The sequence below is a fragment of the Varanus komodoensis genome, unplaced genomic scaffold, assembly GCF_004798865.1.
Source record: "Varanus komodoensis strain SLA01 unplaced genomic scaffold, ASM479886v1 scaffold82, whole genome shotgun sequence".
Taxonomy (NCBI): Eukaryota; Metazoa; Chordata; class Lepidosauria; order Squamata; family Varanidae; genus Varanus; species Varanus komodoensis.
This window is the reverse complement of record NW_025336508.1, coordinates 770536-790971: the sequence shown is the minus strand read 5'-3', so window position 1 is coordinate 790971 and position 20436 is coordinate 770536. Positions and strand designations below refer to the sequence as shown.

General features: G+C 57.1%; 1 protein-coding gene across 4 annotated transcripts in view; it reads left to right on the top strand.

Moving 5' to 3' along the window:
• Nucleotides 1–20436, top strand: part of LOC123036804 (LIM domain containing preferred translocation partner in lipoma) — a 221842-nt gene that overhangs the window by 188486 nt on the left and 12920 nt on the right. For all 4 annotated transcript variants that reach the window (XM_044456248.1, XM_044456249.1, XM_044456246.1 and 1 more), the window contains one exon: nt 1511–1680. In XM_044456248.1, coding sequence (XP_044312183.1) covers nt 1511–1680 — 170 coding nt within the window. The remainder of the gene's footprint in view (nt 1–1510; nt 1681–20436) is intronic.

The following is a 20436-nucleotide window of genomic DNA, read 5'->3' as shown; positions in this document are numbered from 1 at the left end:
ACAACATTATCACATTGTAGGCATTATCAACTCCTCATTAGCCCGCCATTTTATAGAAGGTGGCCTTTTATCTCCCCGTGTTGTAATATTAGTTTTTCAGCTAGTGAAAGAATGCAGAGGATCCATTTATGTTGACCTTGCATTAAGTTCCAAGAAGCAGGTTGTTTGTCTGTTTGTTATATTTATATCCCTGCTTTTTCCCACTGTGGAAGTCAAGCTGGCTACGTGCCGTTCCCAGGTGGTCTCCCCTCCAAGCTCAGGCCAGGCCCAGACCTGCTCAGTTTCAACATGGCGTCTCGCGTTCCTTCGAACCCTATTCTGGGCCCTGAAAAGATCGTTGAGAAGATGGTGCACATGCTTCCATCCCAGAGTTTATCATTACCTTCCCCGTGAAAGACAGCAGGCGCTGCCAAGACGTAGGGAAGAGAAGCATTAGCTGCGCTGTGCCTCCGGGGTTCACTGACTTACACGATCCCCTATTAAAGAGCCACTGTGGAGTCCAGCATCCCCCAGTCACAAGCTTTTGCCAGATTAGGTGTAGGATAAGAGCCATTAATGCTTCTGCGACAGATGCCAGTGCTGCATCCATAACAATGGAGCTCTTGAGCTCGTCATTCCATTCCATCCTGAGATCTTGTGTGCCTATTTTGGAGCCTGCCATATTTCCTAGGTTCAGGGAGAGTAGCAGCAAGCTAAAAACTTGCCTGGGAAGGCAGCAGTGGAAAAGCAGCTGGGGAGGAGACAATTGCTGGCAAGGTCTGCCGGGGAAGGTGGAAGCGCTCTGTCCCCTCCGAGGCTCGGCCAGGCCCGTGTGCCTCCCCCCCACGCCGCTTTTTAGACACCCGCCTCCCCGGAGCCTGCACCCGAATCCGTCTCTGGTTTGCCCATCAGGCCTGGCAGGGGAGGCGGTCCAGGAAGCGATGCGAAATGAGATGCCCCTTCGTGCCCCCTTTGGTCACAGCCACGCTCTTATCTTTTGAGCCGGCATCCTTAGGTCAGTCCAGCAGGGCTCCTCCTGCATCCGTTGGCTGTTCTCCTTGGAGACCAGGAGCAAAACTGGCCACTTGGTTTTTGCCCTCCATCGGCCTACCTGGTCACGGAGGCCATCGGCTGGTCTGCCGCCTGGGCCTGGTTGGAGCCCCCCAGGGAAATGCCGCCAGGACGACGGCTCCGTTTCTCCAGACCCTCTGCCTTGGGTGGGCGGGCAGGCACTGCCACGAGGTTGTTTCTGGCGGCTCCCGAAAACAGCTTCCAGAAACCTCCCTTGGCTGGCCACCCCTTGCTTCGTATTGATTATTCCCTTTCAAGATGGCATGTTAGTCTTTGCATTTTTATTGGTCACTGCTCCAGCATGTTTAGACGTGGAACATGGCATCCATCTAAAGCGAAGCGAAGCGAAGCGAAAGCAAAGCAAAGCAAAGCAAAGCAAAAGCAAAAGCAAAAGCAAAAGCAAAAGCAAAAGCAAAAGCAAAAGCAATAAAATAAAGCCTGTTTTTGACACCCTTCCCAGGCCGCTGTGCGCGTTGCGGGGAGAACGTGGTCGGCGAAGGGACCGGCTGCACCGCGATGGACCAGGTCTTCCATGTCGAGTGCTTCACCTGCATGACCTGCGGCAGCAAGCTGCGCGGCCAGCCCTTCTACGCCGTGGAGAAGAAGGCCTTCTGTGAGACCTGCTACATCGTAAGTGCCCGGCTGCGTCCGGGGGGGGCGGGGCAGGCGTGCGGCTCCGCCTGGGGAAGCCCACCCACCCGCTCTCCCCTGCGGTCACACGTGCTGCCAGCTCTGTCTCCGAACAGGGCGCTGAGCAAGCCCAGCCCAGGGCAGAACAGCTCGGGGTCCCCCGGCGGGGCCGAGTGGCGGCAGCGCTCACGGCAGCCAGAGGCAGGCCTTGCGGCGCATGGCGCACCGGCGTTTTAAGGAATTCTCCTCCGCTGGCCGGGATGGCGGTCCCTGGCTGGGAGAGTGGGGAAGGGGCCAGCCCGGCTTCCCCAGACCCCTGGAGAGCGCCAGGCCGAGAAAGGTCGGGCCCGCCCGTCCCTGGAAACCCACCAGAGCACATGTGCAGGAGCACGTGCGGCCTGTGGGACTGCAGCTCCCATCATCCCCCGCCATCACTTATGCTTGCTGGGGCTGACGGGAATTGCAGTCCCACAGCGACGCAGGGCCGTCGCTCCCCACCCTGGATGTGCAGTGTAGGGTGGGTGAGGAACCTCCTCCTGCGGCAGGCAGGGTTGCGCGGGAGTTGCTTGCCCGCGGCTGAGGGGCCAAAGGGCGCTGGGACGGGGCCAGACGTGCTCCATGTGTTCTCCGAAAGCTCTTCCAGCCACTCCGGAGGCCTTCGCCTGGCATTTCAGCTGGGGAAAATGCGTGGAGCTGGGCACACACTGAACCACGGGGGCCGGGGGAAAGGGGTGGGCCGCTGGGCAGACCACGGCGGACGGGTTGGACTCCGGGAGGACTGGCGCCGCTGGCGTGCGCCAGCCGCAGTCCTGGCGGAAGGGCCCTGGGCCGGTGGCCCGAGAGAGGCTTCCAGGCCTCTGGCTCGGGAGCTGCAGCCTTTCAGGCCCGCCGGGCGCGGCCGGCCCAATTCCAGACAGCTGATGGCCTCGGGGGCTGGCGGCCACTTGGCCCGGCTGGTGCTGGCAGGGAGAGGCGGCAGGGGCTGGAGCGGGGCCGTGCGCCACCTCCTTGTGGCCGGGTCGGGGGCATGAGGGGCGCAGAGAAACCCGTCAGCACCATCGCTCGACTCTGAGCCGGGTGATAAAAAGGAAGCCCCCTGAGCGCACCCAGGATGCGACCTTCTCATTATCGTTTTGCCCCCACATCCATCGCCCACCCCAGGATATCTCCGCCTAGACATGTGGGGAGCCAGAGTGCCGCTTCCGCTGGGCAGGCATCAAACCCACAACATCCTGTTTTAGCACCTGGGGCGATGTGGAGCTTTGAGGGCCCGCATGCAAGCGGAGAATCCTCCGGGGGGGGGGGGCGTGAGTCTCTTCCCGCGCCCCCCCGAAGCTGCTGCGGCTTGGCGGCCCATCTGCACAAGGCAGCCGAATGATGGTTCAAGATTATTTAGTCTCCTCGCTGGCGCACTTCATTAGCCTGAGTGAGTTGCTGGCAAAGGTTCAGTGAACTTCCTCCCTCCAGAGATAAAAGGATGAACAAGACCCCGCAGACAGGCCCTCCTCTTCTCGTCCTCTTCCGAATTTATCCCCTAGTCTTTGCTGAGGCAGAGAAGAACGGCGGTGGCCCGGCGGGTCCCCGGGGCCGCTCTGAGTGACCAGGTGGGGTGGTCCACGTCCGCCTGGCTTCTCCTGCGCTCGTGGCCAGGATTGGTCAAGGGCAGCCAGCCAGAAGGCAAGCGAGCGGGACGGGACGGAGGCATCCAAATGATGCCTGGCAGGGAAAGTGGCCGGGGGGGGCCCTCCGGGACCCAAGGCGCCCATCCCAGCAGGTTGCCTGGGGCAGGGGCAGGTCAGAGGAAACGGCAGTCCTTCCCCGGCTGCATAGTTCAGGATGGAATTCCCTTCCCTTCCGCGGCCAGTTACTAGTGGGACCTTTCGGCAAGGCCGCGGTGAAGGGGGCTATCAGTGGCTGCTGGTCCTGGTGGTCTGTGCCACGCAGCAGCTGGGGAACCTGGCAGGAGAGTCCGCTGTCCTCGTGCCCCGATGGCTGGACTAGATGGACCCGTGGTGTGAACCTGCAGGGCGCTTCCACCATCCTCTCGACCCCCAAACTCTGCAGCCAGCCCTCCTGCGTGGGGTCGTTTTGCGTGGGTCATTGGTCTTCTGTCACTCTTCTCCAAAAAGTCTTGGTTCGCTTAGCTGATTGCTAATGTTCTGTAGGATGACCTGAGACCATCCCATGTCCATTTGCAACTGAACCGGTGAATCTGCCCTCAGCTTTTGCTCCAGCTTTGCTGGAACTCGGTGAGCGCCGGGCTTCCCCATTGGCGACGACGAAGTACAATCGCCTTTCATGGGGCGGCCACGATTCTCCGAAGGGGCCTGGCTTAGCGAGGCCAGCCAGAGGGGGAGGGCCTGCGGCTCGGGGAGGAGGAGGCGATCAGTGGCTGCTGGGCCTGGTGGCTCGGTGCTGCCTTCAGAGGCAGCTGCCTATGGGCACCCGTTGCTGGGGGGCTGGGAAGGCAGGAGAGCTGCCCTCACGTCCTGCTTGTAAGTTTTCTGGGGCGCCTGGTTGGCCACTGGGAGAAGCAGTGCAGGACTGAATTTGGTCTGAAGCGGCGTGGCTCCCACCTGTGTTAGGGATCTGGGTGCAAGAGGAACGCGAGCCCTTGCAAGATTTTTGCTGTCGCTTCTGGATGCATTTGCCTGATGTCTAGCTGACTCGCTCCCTAAGAAGGATCCACTCGTGTTGCCCTTGGACTTCACCCGAAATAATTGCTTGGTGAACTCACTTTGCAGCTTTCCTTGCAAGTCTCTTAGGTGATGACTGTGGATCGGGATACGGCCCTGTGGGATACGGCCCTGCGGGATACGGCCCGGGATACGGGATACGGCCCTCTGCGGCCTGCCTGCCCCTCCTGTAGTCCCCCGCCTTGGGGTTTGGCGGGAGGGCGCCAGGTGTCCAGCCCACCCGCAGGGCCAGAGCATCCTCCAGTGCCTCAAACGGGAGGGCGCAGCCCCCTCTGGCCCTTCCCGCCGTGGTCAGACTGATCTCGCCACAAAGACCTCCTTCCTTCGTCACCTCAGCTGCACGTGCCGCCCACTCCTCAAGGTCTGAGGCGGGGGTCCTTCTCCGGGAGAGTAGGAGATTAGTTGTCCAAGAAGGGCCTTCTCTGTGGTGGCGCCCCGACTATGGAATTTGCTCCCCAGGGAGGTTCGCCTGGTGCCGTCATTTTATTCTTTTCGGCATCAGGCGAAAACCTTTTTATTTTCCCAGCATTCAAATGTTTCACTGGTTTTATTCTGGGTTTTATTATTGAGGCTGGATGCAGTATGTTGTTTTGTTTTATATTTTCGGCTTTTTTTCCTTTGCTTTTTCTTGCAAGCCAACACTTGTAGTGGACAGCCTAGAAAAGCTTTTAATAAATAAATTCAGCCCCCCTGCAGCTGAAGCCCCGAGGACAGGAGCCGCTCGCCACCCCCCCCCGCCCCGGGCCAGCAAGAGCAGCCTCTTCTTCCTCGGAGAGCGCCAGCCCTGCTGGACCGGAGAAGCGCCGTCCTGCCCCTTCTTCCGCGGGCTCCTTCCTCGGCCCTGCCACCTCCCTCCAAAGCAGGGTGGCGACTTGGCCTGCGTCAACGGCCTGGCCGTCCCGTCCCCTCCCGTCCCAGCCCTGCCCTGCCCGGGGCTCCAGCCCCCGCATGCTCCTCTGCCCCTCCTCTGGCGCCTGGACGGACTGCAGCGGCCCGCTCCGCAGCAGACCGTGCCGCGTGCCAGGCACAGGACATGCTGTTCGGAGGAGGAGCACGGGAGCAGCCGCCATGGGCTGGTTTGCATTGCAAATGCCACAGCTGCTAATGCACTTCCAATGATCTGGCGGGCAGCTTCCCTCCGGCTCCCTTCATCTGCTGAGATTCATTTACTCTCGGAGGCCTCGTCAGCTTCCCCCGGCCCTGGGGGGTCAGGCCATCTCCCCATTAATTAATCCATGGGCGGCAAAGAGCAGGCCAGCATGGCTGACTGAGCAGTGCCCAGAATGCGAGGCGTGGCTGAATATTGGCTCACGGCTCGTCTTGCTCCCGGTTCCCGTTTGTGGCGGCAGCTCCTCGCACTCCGCGCAAACGAGCAGCAGCAGAAGAGCAGCTTTGCATAAACGTCCCCAAATCTGGGCAGACTTCCTGGTTTGTGCCGATTTCCTCCGTTGACTCATGCTGCGGAGCAGATCTGTGCAAATCAACCCGGCAGCCGGGAATTAGGAGAGCGCAAGGACGTGTCTGACTGTTCACAGGTGTTTGCGGTGCCCGCGTGCTCACGATCAGCACTTGGACGGGGCGTGTGGGCCGGTGTTGCGGCACAAGGGAACTTTTCACACACCTGCGGATCAGCTTCCACCAGAGCACGTCACCACGAAGGGCCTTCCACAGCTGCATCCCATGACCCTCACAAGCAGGGCCTGTCAGTATTTTGAAATGCGGCCAAATTATTTTGCGCTTCCGTGAATCTGACCTGTGGCTTTTTTCGCTGACGGGCTTTTTCGGAGTCCATGTGCTCCTGGGCCCTCCGCACTCCCAACCTTCTGGAATTGATGGCTAAATCTGTCATGCAAAAGTATGGAAACAGCTGAAAATGCACTAAAATGCATGCCTTTTGAAGCACACACACACACACACACACAAAAAGAGGTACAGGTTGCATGTGCACTGCGTACAAAAAGCGCAACCTGTGGGGCTGGGTGCAAGTGTCATAAAGAAAGGACCCCTTCTCTGCTCGGCCTTCAGCCTCTGAAGCATCTTCTCCAGGATCATTTGCTAAGCTCAGAAAACAACGCGACATTTTCCATTCCGGTAAAAGCTGCATAAATTACAGCAGGCTTTTTTTCAGTGTTGCCAAAGGGGAAAGAATCCCACTCCGTCAGGGAGCAGGTGATGGAATAAGACGCTCTTGACAACCCACGACACGCAGGCGGCATCCATGCGTCCCTGAGGAGCCCCCCGTTGTGATGCGCCGGAGTCATCTGCACTTGCACAGGCCTGTGTGCGACCGTGTGCCCTCCACAGGCCCTTGGCAACCCTCCTTGGCTCCTGACAACTCGGGGCTGGGGCTTTCTCGATGGAAACAATCCATCTCTGGAGACCGAAGGTGTTCTGCTTACACACTGCGGCTCAAAGCGCTTCTCCGTGCCAGGAAAACGGCTTCGGGGGGAACTTGCAGGGATGGAGAAGCCGCAGGAGGGCCTCAGCGTGGCCCCTGCCGCTTGTCTCCTCAGATGACCTCTGGGAGGCCCCTCTCCTGGCCCCAGAGGGCCACCGACCCATGCATTCATGAATCACGCCGTGTGGGATTCTCCCTCCGCCTCCCCCCAAGCATCGTGCCAGCTCTACCTCACAGGAAACAGCTGCAAAGGCAGAAGTCAGATGTTTTGATCATTCTGATCCTCAGTGACTGGAAGGCTTGCGTCAGGTTCACACACCGGAATCCAGTGCTCTGAGGAACCGGTCCGGTGCCTGTTCGCATTCTCAGAACTAAGAACGTCGTGAGCGGAGCCGTCTGATGCCAGAGGTCAGACTAGATGGCCCGGGAGACCCCTTCTGACTCGCTCTGTTTCTATGTTTCTGAGAAGGTCACACCTGGTACTTCTGTGCCACTTGGTCTCCTCAATTGTCCAGCGTCACACCTGTGCTCAGCGGAAGGTGGGAGTAACTTGGTTCTAGGCCCCACTTGGCCACAAAGCTCCCTGGGTATTCTGAGCCTCACCTACCTCACAGGAGTGTTGTTTTGAGGACAAGATGGAGAGGAAGAGGATTGGTTAAGGTGCGCTGGGTTCCTTCCCAGGAAAAATGCAGGGAATGAGTATGATAAACAGGTATAAATAAATGCTTCACAATTGTTGGAGCGGAAGCACATGGCCTCTGTCTGGAAGGAGGCCGCTGTTTGGAAAGAGCATGCCTCGTTGCCACATGGGCCACGCCAGTCGCGTGTGGACGCCCATGGAGCGTCCTGGCGGGCTCCGGTTTGCTGGTGGCGGTGGAGAGCATCTCATGCACAGGGGGAGAGGCAGCTTCTACGTGGGAGGTGTGCGGATGACGGCGGCATCGGAAAGAGCGGCAGCAACCCGGGAGGAAAGCGCTCCTGCCCCTCCAGGCCCCGTGAGGGCTTGAACCCCAGAGAAACCTCCCCGGGAAAGCAGCGGCCTTCTGCGCAGATACCGCTCTCCAGTCGCTCGCTGATGAAGGGCCAAAGGTGCCCGGCGCAGTGGGGACATGCCAGCCATTTCGGCTTGCGTGTGCCGGAAGGCCTACAGCCAGAGAGCGCCGCATGTTCCTCGGACGAGCCATAGCTCCTTGGTGCCCCCCGGGCTCTGCCTGCAGACGGCCCCTGGTCCGGCTGCTGCTGCCTCCGTGTAGAGCCGGGAAGAAATCCGGAGGCAAGGCCCAGTCCCGGCCCTCTCTAGTCACAAAAGCAGCGTGTGGGTGATGGGAGAAACCTCTCCCTGCCTGGGACCCGAAGGGCCGCTCCGTTTGGGTCAGCACCACATCTGGCGGAAGGGGCCACAGCTGTGGCTGCAGGCAAGGAAGCTTCGCAGGCCCGGCTCTCCGTGCCAGCCTGGCCAGGACTCCGCGGGAGTAAGGCCCACCTCGGTCGGGGAGAGTTACTCCCAGGTAGGTGGGCACTGGATTGCGGACTGAGTTGGAGTCCTGCCTTGAGCGGGGGCTTGGCCTGATGGCCAAAGAGGGCACGCTTGCCAGGCCGCCTGCGAGGGGAGTGGCACGAAGGGAGCCAGCACAGAGGAAGCCCTGCTCTTTAGGGCTCGGCCTCAGAAGGCGCCCAAAACGAGATCTCACTCATTGACCAGGATGTACGGCACTCACGGCCCGCCTGCTCTGGAGACAAACACGGTCTTCACAAGCAGGTGCAAGGGCCACAGACCCACCTGCAGCGATGTGCTGGCATCTCGGGAGCGCACGGCGTTGGCTGCTGCTGCACAGGCTGGAGAGTGGTGGCGTGCTCTGCAGGGTCCCCCAAGCCGGGCTCTGCCGGATTCCCCGCTCCTGTGGCTACGCTTGCTCCCTTGGGAGCCTTGAACGCGAGCGGAGCGCTCCGGTTCGGACGGGGGTTTGGTGCGATCGCCGTTCATGCGCGAGTGTGAGAGATTGCCGCACATGGTGCTCAGTCAGGGCCAGCTGTCGGCTTGCCAGCACTGGTGCTTCCCAGAAGGACAAGCCCCAAGGACAGATCGCTCCGGCCGGGGATGCAGCCCAGCCAGGCACACGCGCCACTCGCGGAAGTCCGATGGCGGGTGGGGAAGCCCTCCTTTCCGCTTCCCTCGGACCCGCAGCGCTCCCCGCCCAGGCTTCGCCACGCGATGGCAGTGCACTCTGCCTGGCCCTCCCCTGGCCCGTCCGCGTGGCCGACGCAAGCGAGGGTCGCACGCGCTGGCTCTGTCCGGCCATGGCCTTGGTGGCCCAGGGGTGTTGGCACTGGGCAGGGGTGGCCCTGGAGTACCCTCCCTGATCCTGGGCCTCCAGCGTGGCTCTGCCGCAGGACCTCAGTCGCTGGGGAAGGGAAATGGGTTGAGCAAAGGCATGCAGCCTTCACAGGGAGATGTTTTCCAGCCTTGCTCCAAACAGCCCCTAAAACGCGCCCTAGGTTTGCAGAGGTTCTCCCTAGAGTCCTTTTTTTCTCCGAGACGTGCAGCATCTGTATATGCCACTTCCAATTTGCAGAGCGCTTTGAAATCATTAACATTTCCTCCCTAGCGAAGCCCCACGAGGAAATGAACAGTCGCCATTTTATTGATAACGGCTGCCAGCTGCGTTTCCTCCTCTATTTAGCAGCGAGCGGAGCAGCAGTGGCAGGTTCCCCCCGTTGCCCTCCCCCCCACACTAGTCCAGCAAGCGTTTCATTTCTGGCCACCGACTTGCGGATGAGCCAGGCCCAGTCTGGACTGGCTCGGAATAAGCCATTTCTCCAAAGACCCAAGGAAAAGCTCTGCTTCTTTGCAAGCCATTCCAGGCTGATTTCTAAGCCCTCTCCCCAGGCACTCGGTCCCCATTACGAGTCCCCACGTCTTGCGTCTCTGAGCTTGGAAACGCAACCCTTGGCAACAGCCCTGATGGCACGGTATTCATGTTTTGGTGCGAAGGGATTATTATGTGAGCTGGCCTTGATGGGGCTTCAGCCTCTGGAAGCAGAAACACGCACACTTACCATCCAATGCTGTGCGCATTTTCTTGGGAGTAAATCCATTGAACTCGGAAGAACATGCTCCCAAGTGGTGAGGGATCGGATACCCCTGGGAGAAGATAATCCCCTGAATGCCGGTCTCCCGCCACTGTTATTCTCTTGGTGTCAAAGGGGGCTTGCACACGAGTATTTCTGGGCAATTGGAGAGAAAGAACCCAGACAGTGTTCTATAGAAGAACAGCTACAGAAATGTACATGTGTGTGTGTAATTCATATGCTATTTTTCTTATAAAACAGATTATGCGGGAAAATAGCAACCAAGGAAGAAAGTAAATCAGATGTGAAAGAACACGCACTACATGCATTTAAAAATCTTTTATTTTTGTTTTTATCACAAACCAGATTGGGGAGTAATTTACAGAAAGTGGTTGTCGGTGCGATGCTCTTTGCGCTCGGCAATTTGAATTTTAACTGCTCAGTAGGATCATTAAGTCTATTATGTTTGTTTCCCAAAGCGTCTGAAGAATTCTGAGTGACTACTCGAAAAACAAGAAATATGAAATTCATTAAAAATGCAAGCTCTCCAAGCGGAGGCACAACCGAGCCCTTCCAGAATTTCACCCAGGGCTGCTCCTCTCCCTCTGCAGGGAAAGGGGTGCACCTAAACGGCTGCCCTTGATCTTGGGGTGGGCAGACGGGGGGCCCGTTTGCAGATGTCAAAATGCAACACGGATGCCAGGAAAAGTCCACTGCCAGGCAGAAAAAAGGGAGGAAGAGGAGCACAGAGAGCCAGCCTAGGCAGGGGTCACGATCCAAGGCACCAGTGAAGGGCAGGGGGCAGGGCCTGAGAAGCACATCTGAGGACTGCCAGTGGCCCCCTGGGGTCGGCCAGCAAGGGGTTTGGTGGGCAAGTTCTGCAGCCCAGGTGCGCTCCTGAAGCATGGAACCCAACCCACCTGGCTCTTTCCCATACAAGCAAGCTGCGTTGCGTTGCGTCCCCAAATGCTTCCGGACACTCGCGCATTCACAAAGGCACGCATAAGGCGCACGAAGTGCCCAGTTCTTTGCGCAACGAACGCCGAACCAGCAAGTCCAGAGTGCCACATGGACTCGCTTCCTGCTGGACACCCACACGCGTGCTTGGGGCGAGGCTGGGCCACGGCACGAGAACTCAGGCCGGCATCCGGGGAGCCAAGCGGCAGGAATTCAAGGGATCCGCCCCGCCAGGCTGGGCTCCTCACACCTTCCTGCCTGGGAGAGCTGCACAGGGACTCTGCGAGGCCCACCGCTGGCCCTCAGTCATGGGAATTCATGTCCCATCTCTGGAGCCTCGTAGGCGGTGCCAGTCGGCAACGCTGCCTTCTCCTTCCCCTCCCTCCACTGCCTGACCCAGGTCTTCTCCTGCTTTCGGGAGTGCAGGTTCCGCAGGGAGAGAAGTTCTCCCCACTGCAGATTCAGAACCTGTGGAAGATGGAAGAGGTCCCTCAGTCTCTCTCCTTCTCCCGCCTACCCAGGAGCTTTCCTGGAAGAAAGACAAAGAGGCAGAAAATGGATTTTCCCGTGAAGAACCCCCAGTGTAGCTCGTCTATCACGTTGCAACCCAGAACCTCCTGAATGGCTTGACTTCCCGGGCAGCACCGTCGGTCTCCTGGCTGCCCAGGCGCCATGCTCCCAGCACTTGCTTTTGGGGAAGGAGGGCCACCGCTGTGCGTCGGCCATGCTCAGACAAGCCATCCCGGATCCGCAAATGAAGGGCGAGTCTGGCTGAGGAAAGACGCGAGAAGCAGCACGGAGGCAAGAAGGAGGGCGCTTGCCCTGGGAACGGGAGCTGACGTGGGTCCCGCGTGGGCCCCGCTCCACATGCGCTCACCGCAAAGAGGTCCAAAACGACCCAGAGGTCCGAGTCGCCGCAGCGCCACCCCAGCATCCGAGCATCGGATCACAGCGCACATAAGGGCCATGCGCATGCCCAGAAAGGAGTAGCGGCGCCAGACAGTGATGTCACGAGCCACGACTCATTAGCCGCGACTCGTCCGAGGTTTCGCATGGCCAGTCAGTGCTCTGCCGTATATATTTGCGTGAACTGGTGTTTTTTTCTAAACTAAAACCTCAGTTTTCAGGTTTTATTTCAATGTTGGCACTTTGTGATAAATAAGTGGGTTTTGGGTTGCAGTTTGGTCACTTGGTCTGTAAAAGATTCACCAGCACTGGGTAGGGTTAGAAAAGCGAGGTGTCCTGGCATGAATCTGACGGTTGGAATGTGCTTAGAATGGGCAGAAATGATGAGCTGTGCAGAAGAAGCCACTCTGGGAAGGCTTTTCCAGAATCGCCCTCTTTTCAGTGGAAATTTTGCCCTATATTAGAGTTAGGCGTGTGCACCAGGGCAGGGTTAGGGTTCGAAAAACGAGGTGTCCTGGCATGATTTTGGTGGTTGGAACGTGTTTAGAATGGGCAGGAATGATCTGTGCAGAAAAGGATGCTCAAGGAAAGGTTTTTCAAAATCGCCCTCTTTTCAATGGAACTTTTGCCCTCTATTAGGGTTAGGGGTGTGCACCAGGGTAGGGTTAGGGTTAGCAAAACGGGGTGTCCTGGCATGAATCTGACGGTTGGAATGTGTTCAGAATGGGCAGAAATGATGAGCAGTGCAGAAAAAGCTACTCGAGGAAGGCTTTTTCAGAATCACCCTCTTTTCAATGGAACTGTAACCCCATATTAGGGGTAGGGGTGTGCACCAGGGTAGGGTTAGGGTTAGCAAAACGAGGTGTCCTGGCATGAATCCAATGGTTGGAATGTGTTTAGAATGGGCAGAAATGATGAGCAGTGCAGAAACTGCTGCTCAAGGAAGGCTTTTCCAGAATCGCCCTCTTTTCAATGGAATTTTAGCCCTATATTATGGTTAGGGGTGTACACCAGGGTAGGGTTAGGGTTCAAAAAGCGAGGTGTCCTGCCACAATTTTGATGGTTGGAATGTGTTTAGAATGGGCAGAAATGATGAGCAGTGCAGAAAAAGCTACTCAAGGAAGGCCTTTTCAAAATGGCTTTATTTTCAATAGAACTTTCGCCCTCTATTAGGGTTAGGGGTTTGCACCAGGGTAGGGTTGGGGTTGAGAAAATGAGGTGTCCTGCCACGAATTTGACGGTTGGAATATGTTCAGAATGGGCAGAAATGATGAGCAGTGCAGAAAAAGCTACTCAAGGAAGGCTTTTTCAGAATCACCCTCCTTTCAATGGAACTGTAACCCCATATTAGGGGTAGGGGTGTGCACCAGGGTAGGGTTAGGGTTAGCAAAACGAGGTGTCCTGGCATGAATCCGACGGTTGGAATGTGTTTAGAATGGGCAGAAATGATGAGCAGTGCAGAAACAGCTGCTCAAGGAAGGCCTTTTCAATAGAACTTTCGCCCTCTATTAGGGTTAGGGGTTTGCACCAGGGTAGGGTTGGGGTTGAGAAAATGAGGTGTCCTGGCACGGTTTGGATGGTTGGAATGTGTTCAGAATGGGCAGAAATGTTGAGCTGCGCAGAAAAAGCTACTCATGGAAGTCTTTTTCAAAATCGCCTTCTTTTCAATGGAAATTTACCCCTAGAGTAGGGTTGGGGGTGTGCAGCAGGGCAGGGTCAGGGCAGCGGTGGTGAAGCTGCGGCACGCATGCCACATCGGGCAGGCAGAGCCCCCTCTGTCGCCACGCGAGGCATGTCCCCCCTGCGTTGCCCATTCGTCGCTGCACGAGGTGAGCGGATGCCCGAGGCGAGGCTGGCAGGCCATTCAGCATGCAAGTGGCTGCCCCAGGCTGCGGGGGCAGGAAGGGGGCAGTATAAGTCCAAGGGCCTCAGGCTTCTGGCGCAGCATCCTAGTGCAGCCTTGGATCTCAGGAAGCCCCTTCATGCATGCTCAGAGGATATTGCGGCATCTGTCCTGGCAGGAGACATAGTGGAGCATAGCAAAAGCATTCTTCTGTCTTGGTCAAACCTTCTGGAGCAAAACAAAGCCAGTCTGACCATCCTCTCTCCAGCAAAGAGAAGGCTCTAAGACCCCAAGTTGACTCTATATGAAAGATCTGTGAAAACCAGGCCTCTCAATGGCAGAGCCTCCGTTTCGCCCTGCCCCCAGAGTGGGCTGCTCTCCCTCCCGATCGACAATCAGATCATAACTTAATGATACAATGACTTCTTTCTTCTAATGGACGCTCAGATCTTCCCTCTCTGCCACTTAGATTTCAAAAAATCTTTTATGGAGCCCTTACATCTGTTAATAAAAACCCTTAATTCATTCTGAACATTTTACAGCCCTGCCAGATAAAAGTTTAATCAGATGGAATTATTGCCCTTCTAATATTCTCTTAACCTTTGCATTGCAGATCTGCATCTTCTCACTTCAAATGCTAAATCCCCCTTTTATAGGCTGCTTTTCCTATCTCACTCTTACAAGGAAGGTTTTGGCACCTAGTGGGCCTTGGTCGTGAGAAACTTAACAGAAAAGAACCCTTTTAAACCCCGGATCATGCCCAGTTCTAACCCTACTTCCATTGACCCTAACCCTAATCCTGGCAATGGTGACATGCCGCTTTAAGAGGTACCTTTATTAATCCCACTAAATCATTCTTTTTATTGTTGTTTAAACACTTTTCCTACCCATTATGTGGATGTGTTTAAAACCTGCTGTCTTCTGAAATAGATGGCGGTGTCGCCGCATCTAAGCATCTCAACGCTTTTTATTTCGCACCCGTCATGGGAGACAGGGGGCGGGCAGGCGGCGGGGGGACATGCTGTTCTTGCCGAGTGGCCTCTCGTGGGAAGAACCTGCAGTCTAATCTAGGCTAGGGAGGTGGAACCGGGAACAAATTCCCCGCGGAGTTGAAAATCCTGCCCCACGGCTGCTAATAATATGTTAAATTATGTTAACACAAAAGCGTGTTAAGCTCCTCATTTGCTCCGTGCTTCAGAGCTGCGCATTATGTTCGCTTTGGGTGCTCAGTGCATTGGAAGGCTTGCTCTCCCGTACTTTTTTAACAATTCTGTACTCTGACATTGCTGCAGAATCACAAGTCTGTCTCGATGGGCAGCACCTGGTATCTTGACACTCAGGCAAATAATGGTAATCATTTATCTCTGACCATTGACCCGGTCAACCCTCAGGGCATTCCCCAGTCTGGTGTCTTACAGCTGTCCTGGTGTGCAACCCCCATCATCCACAGCCAGCATGGCCACTGGCTAATCCTAGGCTGATGGTGGAGGTTACAGTCCATGCATCAGGAGGGTCCCAGGCTAGGAAAGGCGAACCCTATGAGGTGAACCTGATTAGGAAATCCCGTACCACAATCCAAGTGGGTGCTCAGCACCTCCTCCTCTCTTACTGAGACGTCAGAACCTTCCAGACGTTCCTGTGGGCACATGGAGCTACATCATTCCGAGACAGACCTTTGGTCCACCTGGCGGCATTTCAGGATTTCGGGCAAACTCTTCCACCCTGCTCTCTGAGCTCCTTTCCCTGGCGCTGCCCGGTGTGACCCTGGCCACTTCGGGATCCATCCAGGCTCCGCTCCAGGGAAACACACTGTTAGACGGAGGCTGGAATCAGAGGGTCAAACTGAGTGATGCAGAGCAGCTGAATACACCCCCCCAAGCCCTCTTCCGATTGCGCATTCGGTGAGCGCATTACAGGTGGAAAGCACCTCTCCGCCAGAGGGGTGTTCGCTGCTTGGTGCAATGGTGCGGTCTGCCTTCGTATTCGAGGACCCCCCCACCCACTGTTTTTCTCCCCATGTGTGAGGAGACCCCGTTCAGGTGTTCGGCTCAATGCAGACGATGCACCTCCAGGCCTCAGGCTGGAATGCAGCCCATGGGGCCCCCCACCCAGTCCATGAACCTCAGCCCCAAGCCCTGCCCCACTAATCAGCTGGAGAAAGCTCTTACCTCCAGTCAGCAACCGCTTAGAGATAAGAGCTGCCACCTGCAGGAACGGGTGAGGTGGTCTGAGGAGTCAGCGGCCGAATGCTTCCATCCTGCTTGCTTCTGAGGCCGAGCGAAGGCACAGGATGTCCTGCTCACTTGTGAGCCAACACGTTGCCCATGCTGACTCCTGAGTCAGGCAGGAGCTTCCTAAGTGGGTGCTATTGGAAACTGCAGCTCTGTCCTCCTTACTTCCGAGCAGGCTTAAAACTGGGAATAATATGTTATTCCTTTGGCCATCCTTGCTTTGCCCTTGTCCACATCCGCAGACGAAACACGAGCTCCCCCCGGCCCCAGCACTCCCCTGCCTGCGAGATTGGCCCCTGGGCTCAAATCGTGCCCCACGCCGGATTGGGGGGTGGCGCTCCCTCGGTGTGCACGGCTCTTGCCGTCTGAATCCACGCACAGGGCTCGTTTTATACACGGGGGTGCGGCCCTGCAGGCCATTTTCCCCATCAAAATCTCACCCCAGCTCCTTTCCCACCTGCGGGAGAAAAGATAATGGGATCGGGGGCTTGCGAACACTGGCAGAGCGGTGCCTGGAGCCGTAACTGCTGCATAAAGCCCTCAGATGGGGCTCTCTGAAGAAGGTAATTTTCAGTTATATTAATGCCTCTGTAATTCTCACATTTTTAGAAGTGACAATAATCAAGGTACAAGTGCTAAAAAGCACTCAAATCAATCTGAGCCCGAATTTCCAAACCCAATCAAGGAGATGAGGAAGCTGTAATAGAGTTTCTCCTCTCTCTCGGCGGCTGTGTTTACTTCAGTGCCGTCCCTTCTTTTCTTTTCTGCTTAAAAATTGTATTTTCGGAATTAGTATAAACACGTTGCCACGGCTGCTCACTCTCCGACGGGACAGGGAAATGTATTCATTCCTGCCAAGGAACGATTATTAAATAATTCACGAGGTTCAACAGACCCAGGAGTAAGTACTCCTTTTTCTTGGGTAAATTCCGAGGCCTCCGAGGAGCTCATTATGCTGCCTTCCTTCATGATGCTTCGCCGTGTTCTCTCCTCTGGCACTGGCCCTCTGCCAACCAGATTTCCCGGTACCCTTCTACCTCCAAACGCACCTCAAACTAACTTGCTGGAGGACAGAGCGAGAAGTATATTCCAAGCCACATTTAGCTGCCTTGGTACTCGGCTTCCAACACCGAGCCCGGGTTGCAATCCGTGCCTATTTCATCCTCGTGGCAAACGCTCTAAGCACCGTCTTGCATGTCAAAGTGGCATGTATTTTTTTCCTGGATTTTTTCTTCCTGTTTAATTCTCTTCCGACAAGTCAGTGCCGCCCCGGCCCTGGAAAGCGGGCCAAGCATATAGCTGCCTTCATTCCCCGACGTGTGGGGAGGATGCACACCTGGGCAGGACTCGGCTTGAGGGGTTCACCCATCTGGGGAAGGGTCCATGGGGGCTTGCGGGACTCAACCATTGGGTGCTGGAGGCACGGGGGAGCCATGCGCACACATGTACACACACCCCACTCTAAAGATGTGCGTCCTCTGAATGCACAGTCCACGCTTGCCAAAAGTTGGCCGGACAGAGCTGAACTAAATGGGTGGAACTGCTGAGCTTCTGAGACACAGAGGTCTCGGCATCACCTTTGCCGTGAGGTTGGGATCACTGCAGCACAGGGCCACAAGGTTGGTGGCCGGTTTGCAGGGGAAACCCTGTGAGGCGAGGCTGAGGGAACTGGGTCTCTTCAGCCTGGAGAAGAGGTGGCTCAGAGGGGATCTCTTGGCATATAGCTACATGAGGGGGTGTCACATGGAGGTGGGGAGAGACCTGTTCTCCCCTGCAGAGGAAGGCAGGATGTGCTCCAACGGAGCCAAGCTCAGGGAGCCAAGGTTCAATTTGGATGCCAGGAAGCACCTCCTGACAGTCAGGACCCCGAGGGTGTGGAATGGGCTTCCACGAGAGGTCGTTGAGGCCCCATCGGTGCGGGGGTTCAAGGACAGGCTGGACATGCACATGGTGGGCATGTCGTGGGGGAGCCGGCTGGAGCTGGGGGTCAGACTAGATGGCCCGGGAGGCCCCTTCTGACTCGCTCTGTTTCTGTGTTTCTACATCCCAGATTCAGTCCTGGCCATTTTGACGATGAGCCGAGCTGCAAGCCCAGGAGAGTCGCACAGGCTAAACTCAGGCCAGGCCATCCTTGTCCCTGACGTGCTGGCTTTCTACCTGAGGGGACATGGGTTCCCCTTGGGACAAGGGTCCAAGCATCATTGAAGGGGCACTGTCCAGAAAGCGCGTTCCCATTTCTTTCTGCCGGCCGGACACGCTGGCCCGCAGCCGTGGGGTGAGGGCTCGCCGTGTCCCGGGGCAGATCCCATGCCCACGTTCTCCGGTGCTCCGGGGACCTCTCCGCGGGGATCGCTCCTTTTCACACAGCCAGCAGCATCTGCTTTGGCCACTGTAATTTATAACCGCCAACCAGCGATTTTATCATCCGGCTAATAATAATGAAAGAGTCGAGCACTGATGGTGCGTGCTTCCACCTCCCGGGGTTTTTATGATCTTTTAACGAGCTTAATGAATCTGGCTGTCATTGTTTGAGGGGAGGACGGCGCTCTTGCAGGGCAGGAAGGCCCTCTGCTGTTCCGGGCATGACGCTCCCGAGCAGCCCGGCACGGCTCGGCCGGCACGCTGCTGCTCCGCCACGGGCCCATGCGGGCTCCTGGGACGGGCTGGCCACGGGGACGCGCCGCCTCTGGAGGAAGGGGACCAGGGCAGAGACGCTGCCGCAGAAGCGGGGGGAGCCCGGATAAGGCTTCTGGGGTGGTCCCGCCCAGCGGCCGCCACGGATCCCCCGTGAATTCCGAAAGGCCACGCGGACCTCCAGGGAGCACTTGGTTATTCCGTGCTTTTATTTATTTATTTATTTAGAAAGCTTCCATGCCGCCCCATTCGCCGAAGCCTCGGGGCAGCTCACAACAATAAATAAATAATAACAATATAAAACAATATAATATCATTGGAGACACCCTGGCCATAAAAAATAAAATAAATAAATAATATTAACAACTAAAATGGCGTTTAAATAAAAAGGTCTTGGCCTGGCATCAAGAAACAAATAAGGATGGCGCCAGGCGGACCTCTCTGGGGAGCGCATTCCATAGATGGGGCGCCACTGCAGAGAAGGCCCTCCTCCAGGTACTTTGCCTCCTAATATCCTTCACGGAGGGCTCCCGGAGGAGGGCCTCTGCCGCTTGATATGAACACCGCGTGCTTGTCCGGTGCACGACTTGAGCGGGCCTGTGACCGGAAAGCCTTCGCACAGCGTCTCTTGGCTCACGCTGCCCAGCGCGGCTCTGCACCCCGTCTCGGGGCTGGCTCCCACAAGAGCCGTCCGCAGGGCCAGAGGCCCCCGGCTGCCTGCCCCAGCCCTTGCCTGGAGCAGCCGCCACAATCGGCCATGTGGGTCTCCCACCGGCCCCCTTGGCCCCCACCCTCCTCCCCTCTGGCAGCATCTCAGCTCAAGGGGTCGCCCCGCTTTCCTTGCTGCTTCGGTGCGAAGGCGCCCCTGGCGGGAACCTGCTCCAGGCCCTTGGGGGCTTCTGCTCCCAGGCAGGGTCCACGGAGTCGGGTCGAGCGGCAAGGGGCCTCTCGCGCAGCCCCGGAGCACCCGCTCGGCAGGCCAAAAGCGCTCTGTGCCAGCGGGTGGGGGTGCCTTCCAAGGAAGGACAGCCTCTAAATTTGGAGCCAGTGCAGGGCCCGCAGAACGAAATCTGGGCAGCTGAGTCAAGGGAGTGCGAAGGCGTTGCACCCACCCCCTCTCCCAGGCTGGATTCGGCAGGCACCCCCTGCAGGGGCTCCTGCAGCAGCCAGACTTTCTGCATCAGACGCTTTGCGGCCAGGAGTCTGGTAGCCCCCGGGGGGGGCACAGAAGGCGGTCTGGGGGGCACTGTTGTAATCACAGCCTTATGCCCGCTGCCTGTAATTTTACCGAAAGGAATGCCGGGGGGGAGGGGGGACGCACGCAGGTCCCAAAGCCAGGAGTGTTCGTAGTGCCGATTTCATGCGAGCGTGGCCACGGCTTTCTCCACGGCCCGAGGGAAATTGCTCATCCCCAAATGGGCCATGAAATGAAATGGCGCGATGCATGACAAGGACACTTCAGCAGAAATGGGTCAATTTCCTGCCATTTCCCCCCATAATTGTATGTAAAGTGCACAACATCGAAGATGCCGGGGAAAACAAGTATTCATTCTTCCTGAGGCTTGTTGTTTTAATTCTGCCATGAATGGAAGCAGAAACACTCTGAGCTCAGTTGTGCTGCGGAGCTTTTCTGTCAGGCTGCCTAATAATGCTCCATTTCCAGTGAGTACTTATTGCCTCGGAAGCCCAGATAAAAAGTGGACGGGTGCCCACGATGCTCGGCTGGACACCGAATGGGGCAGACTTTAGCCCAGGAGCTGCACCTGGGTAGATGAGACACGTGCTCTTGGCCAGCAAGCTCAGGCGCATTTCTGCCACCCCCATGCACTGGGAGGGCCACTTTAAACGGCAATGGTGTGATTATTACTAAAGATGGGGGCCACCACCGAGAAGGCCCTCCCTCTAAGCCTCTTGCTGGGTTGGCACCCGGAGGAAGGGGGTACTGGAGGGTGCGGGGACTGGCTTGCAGGTTGCGGGGGTGGGCTTCAGGAGACCCACGTTTCTTGAGAGTCGCGCTGCGAA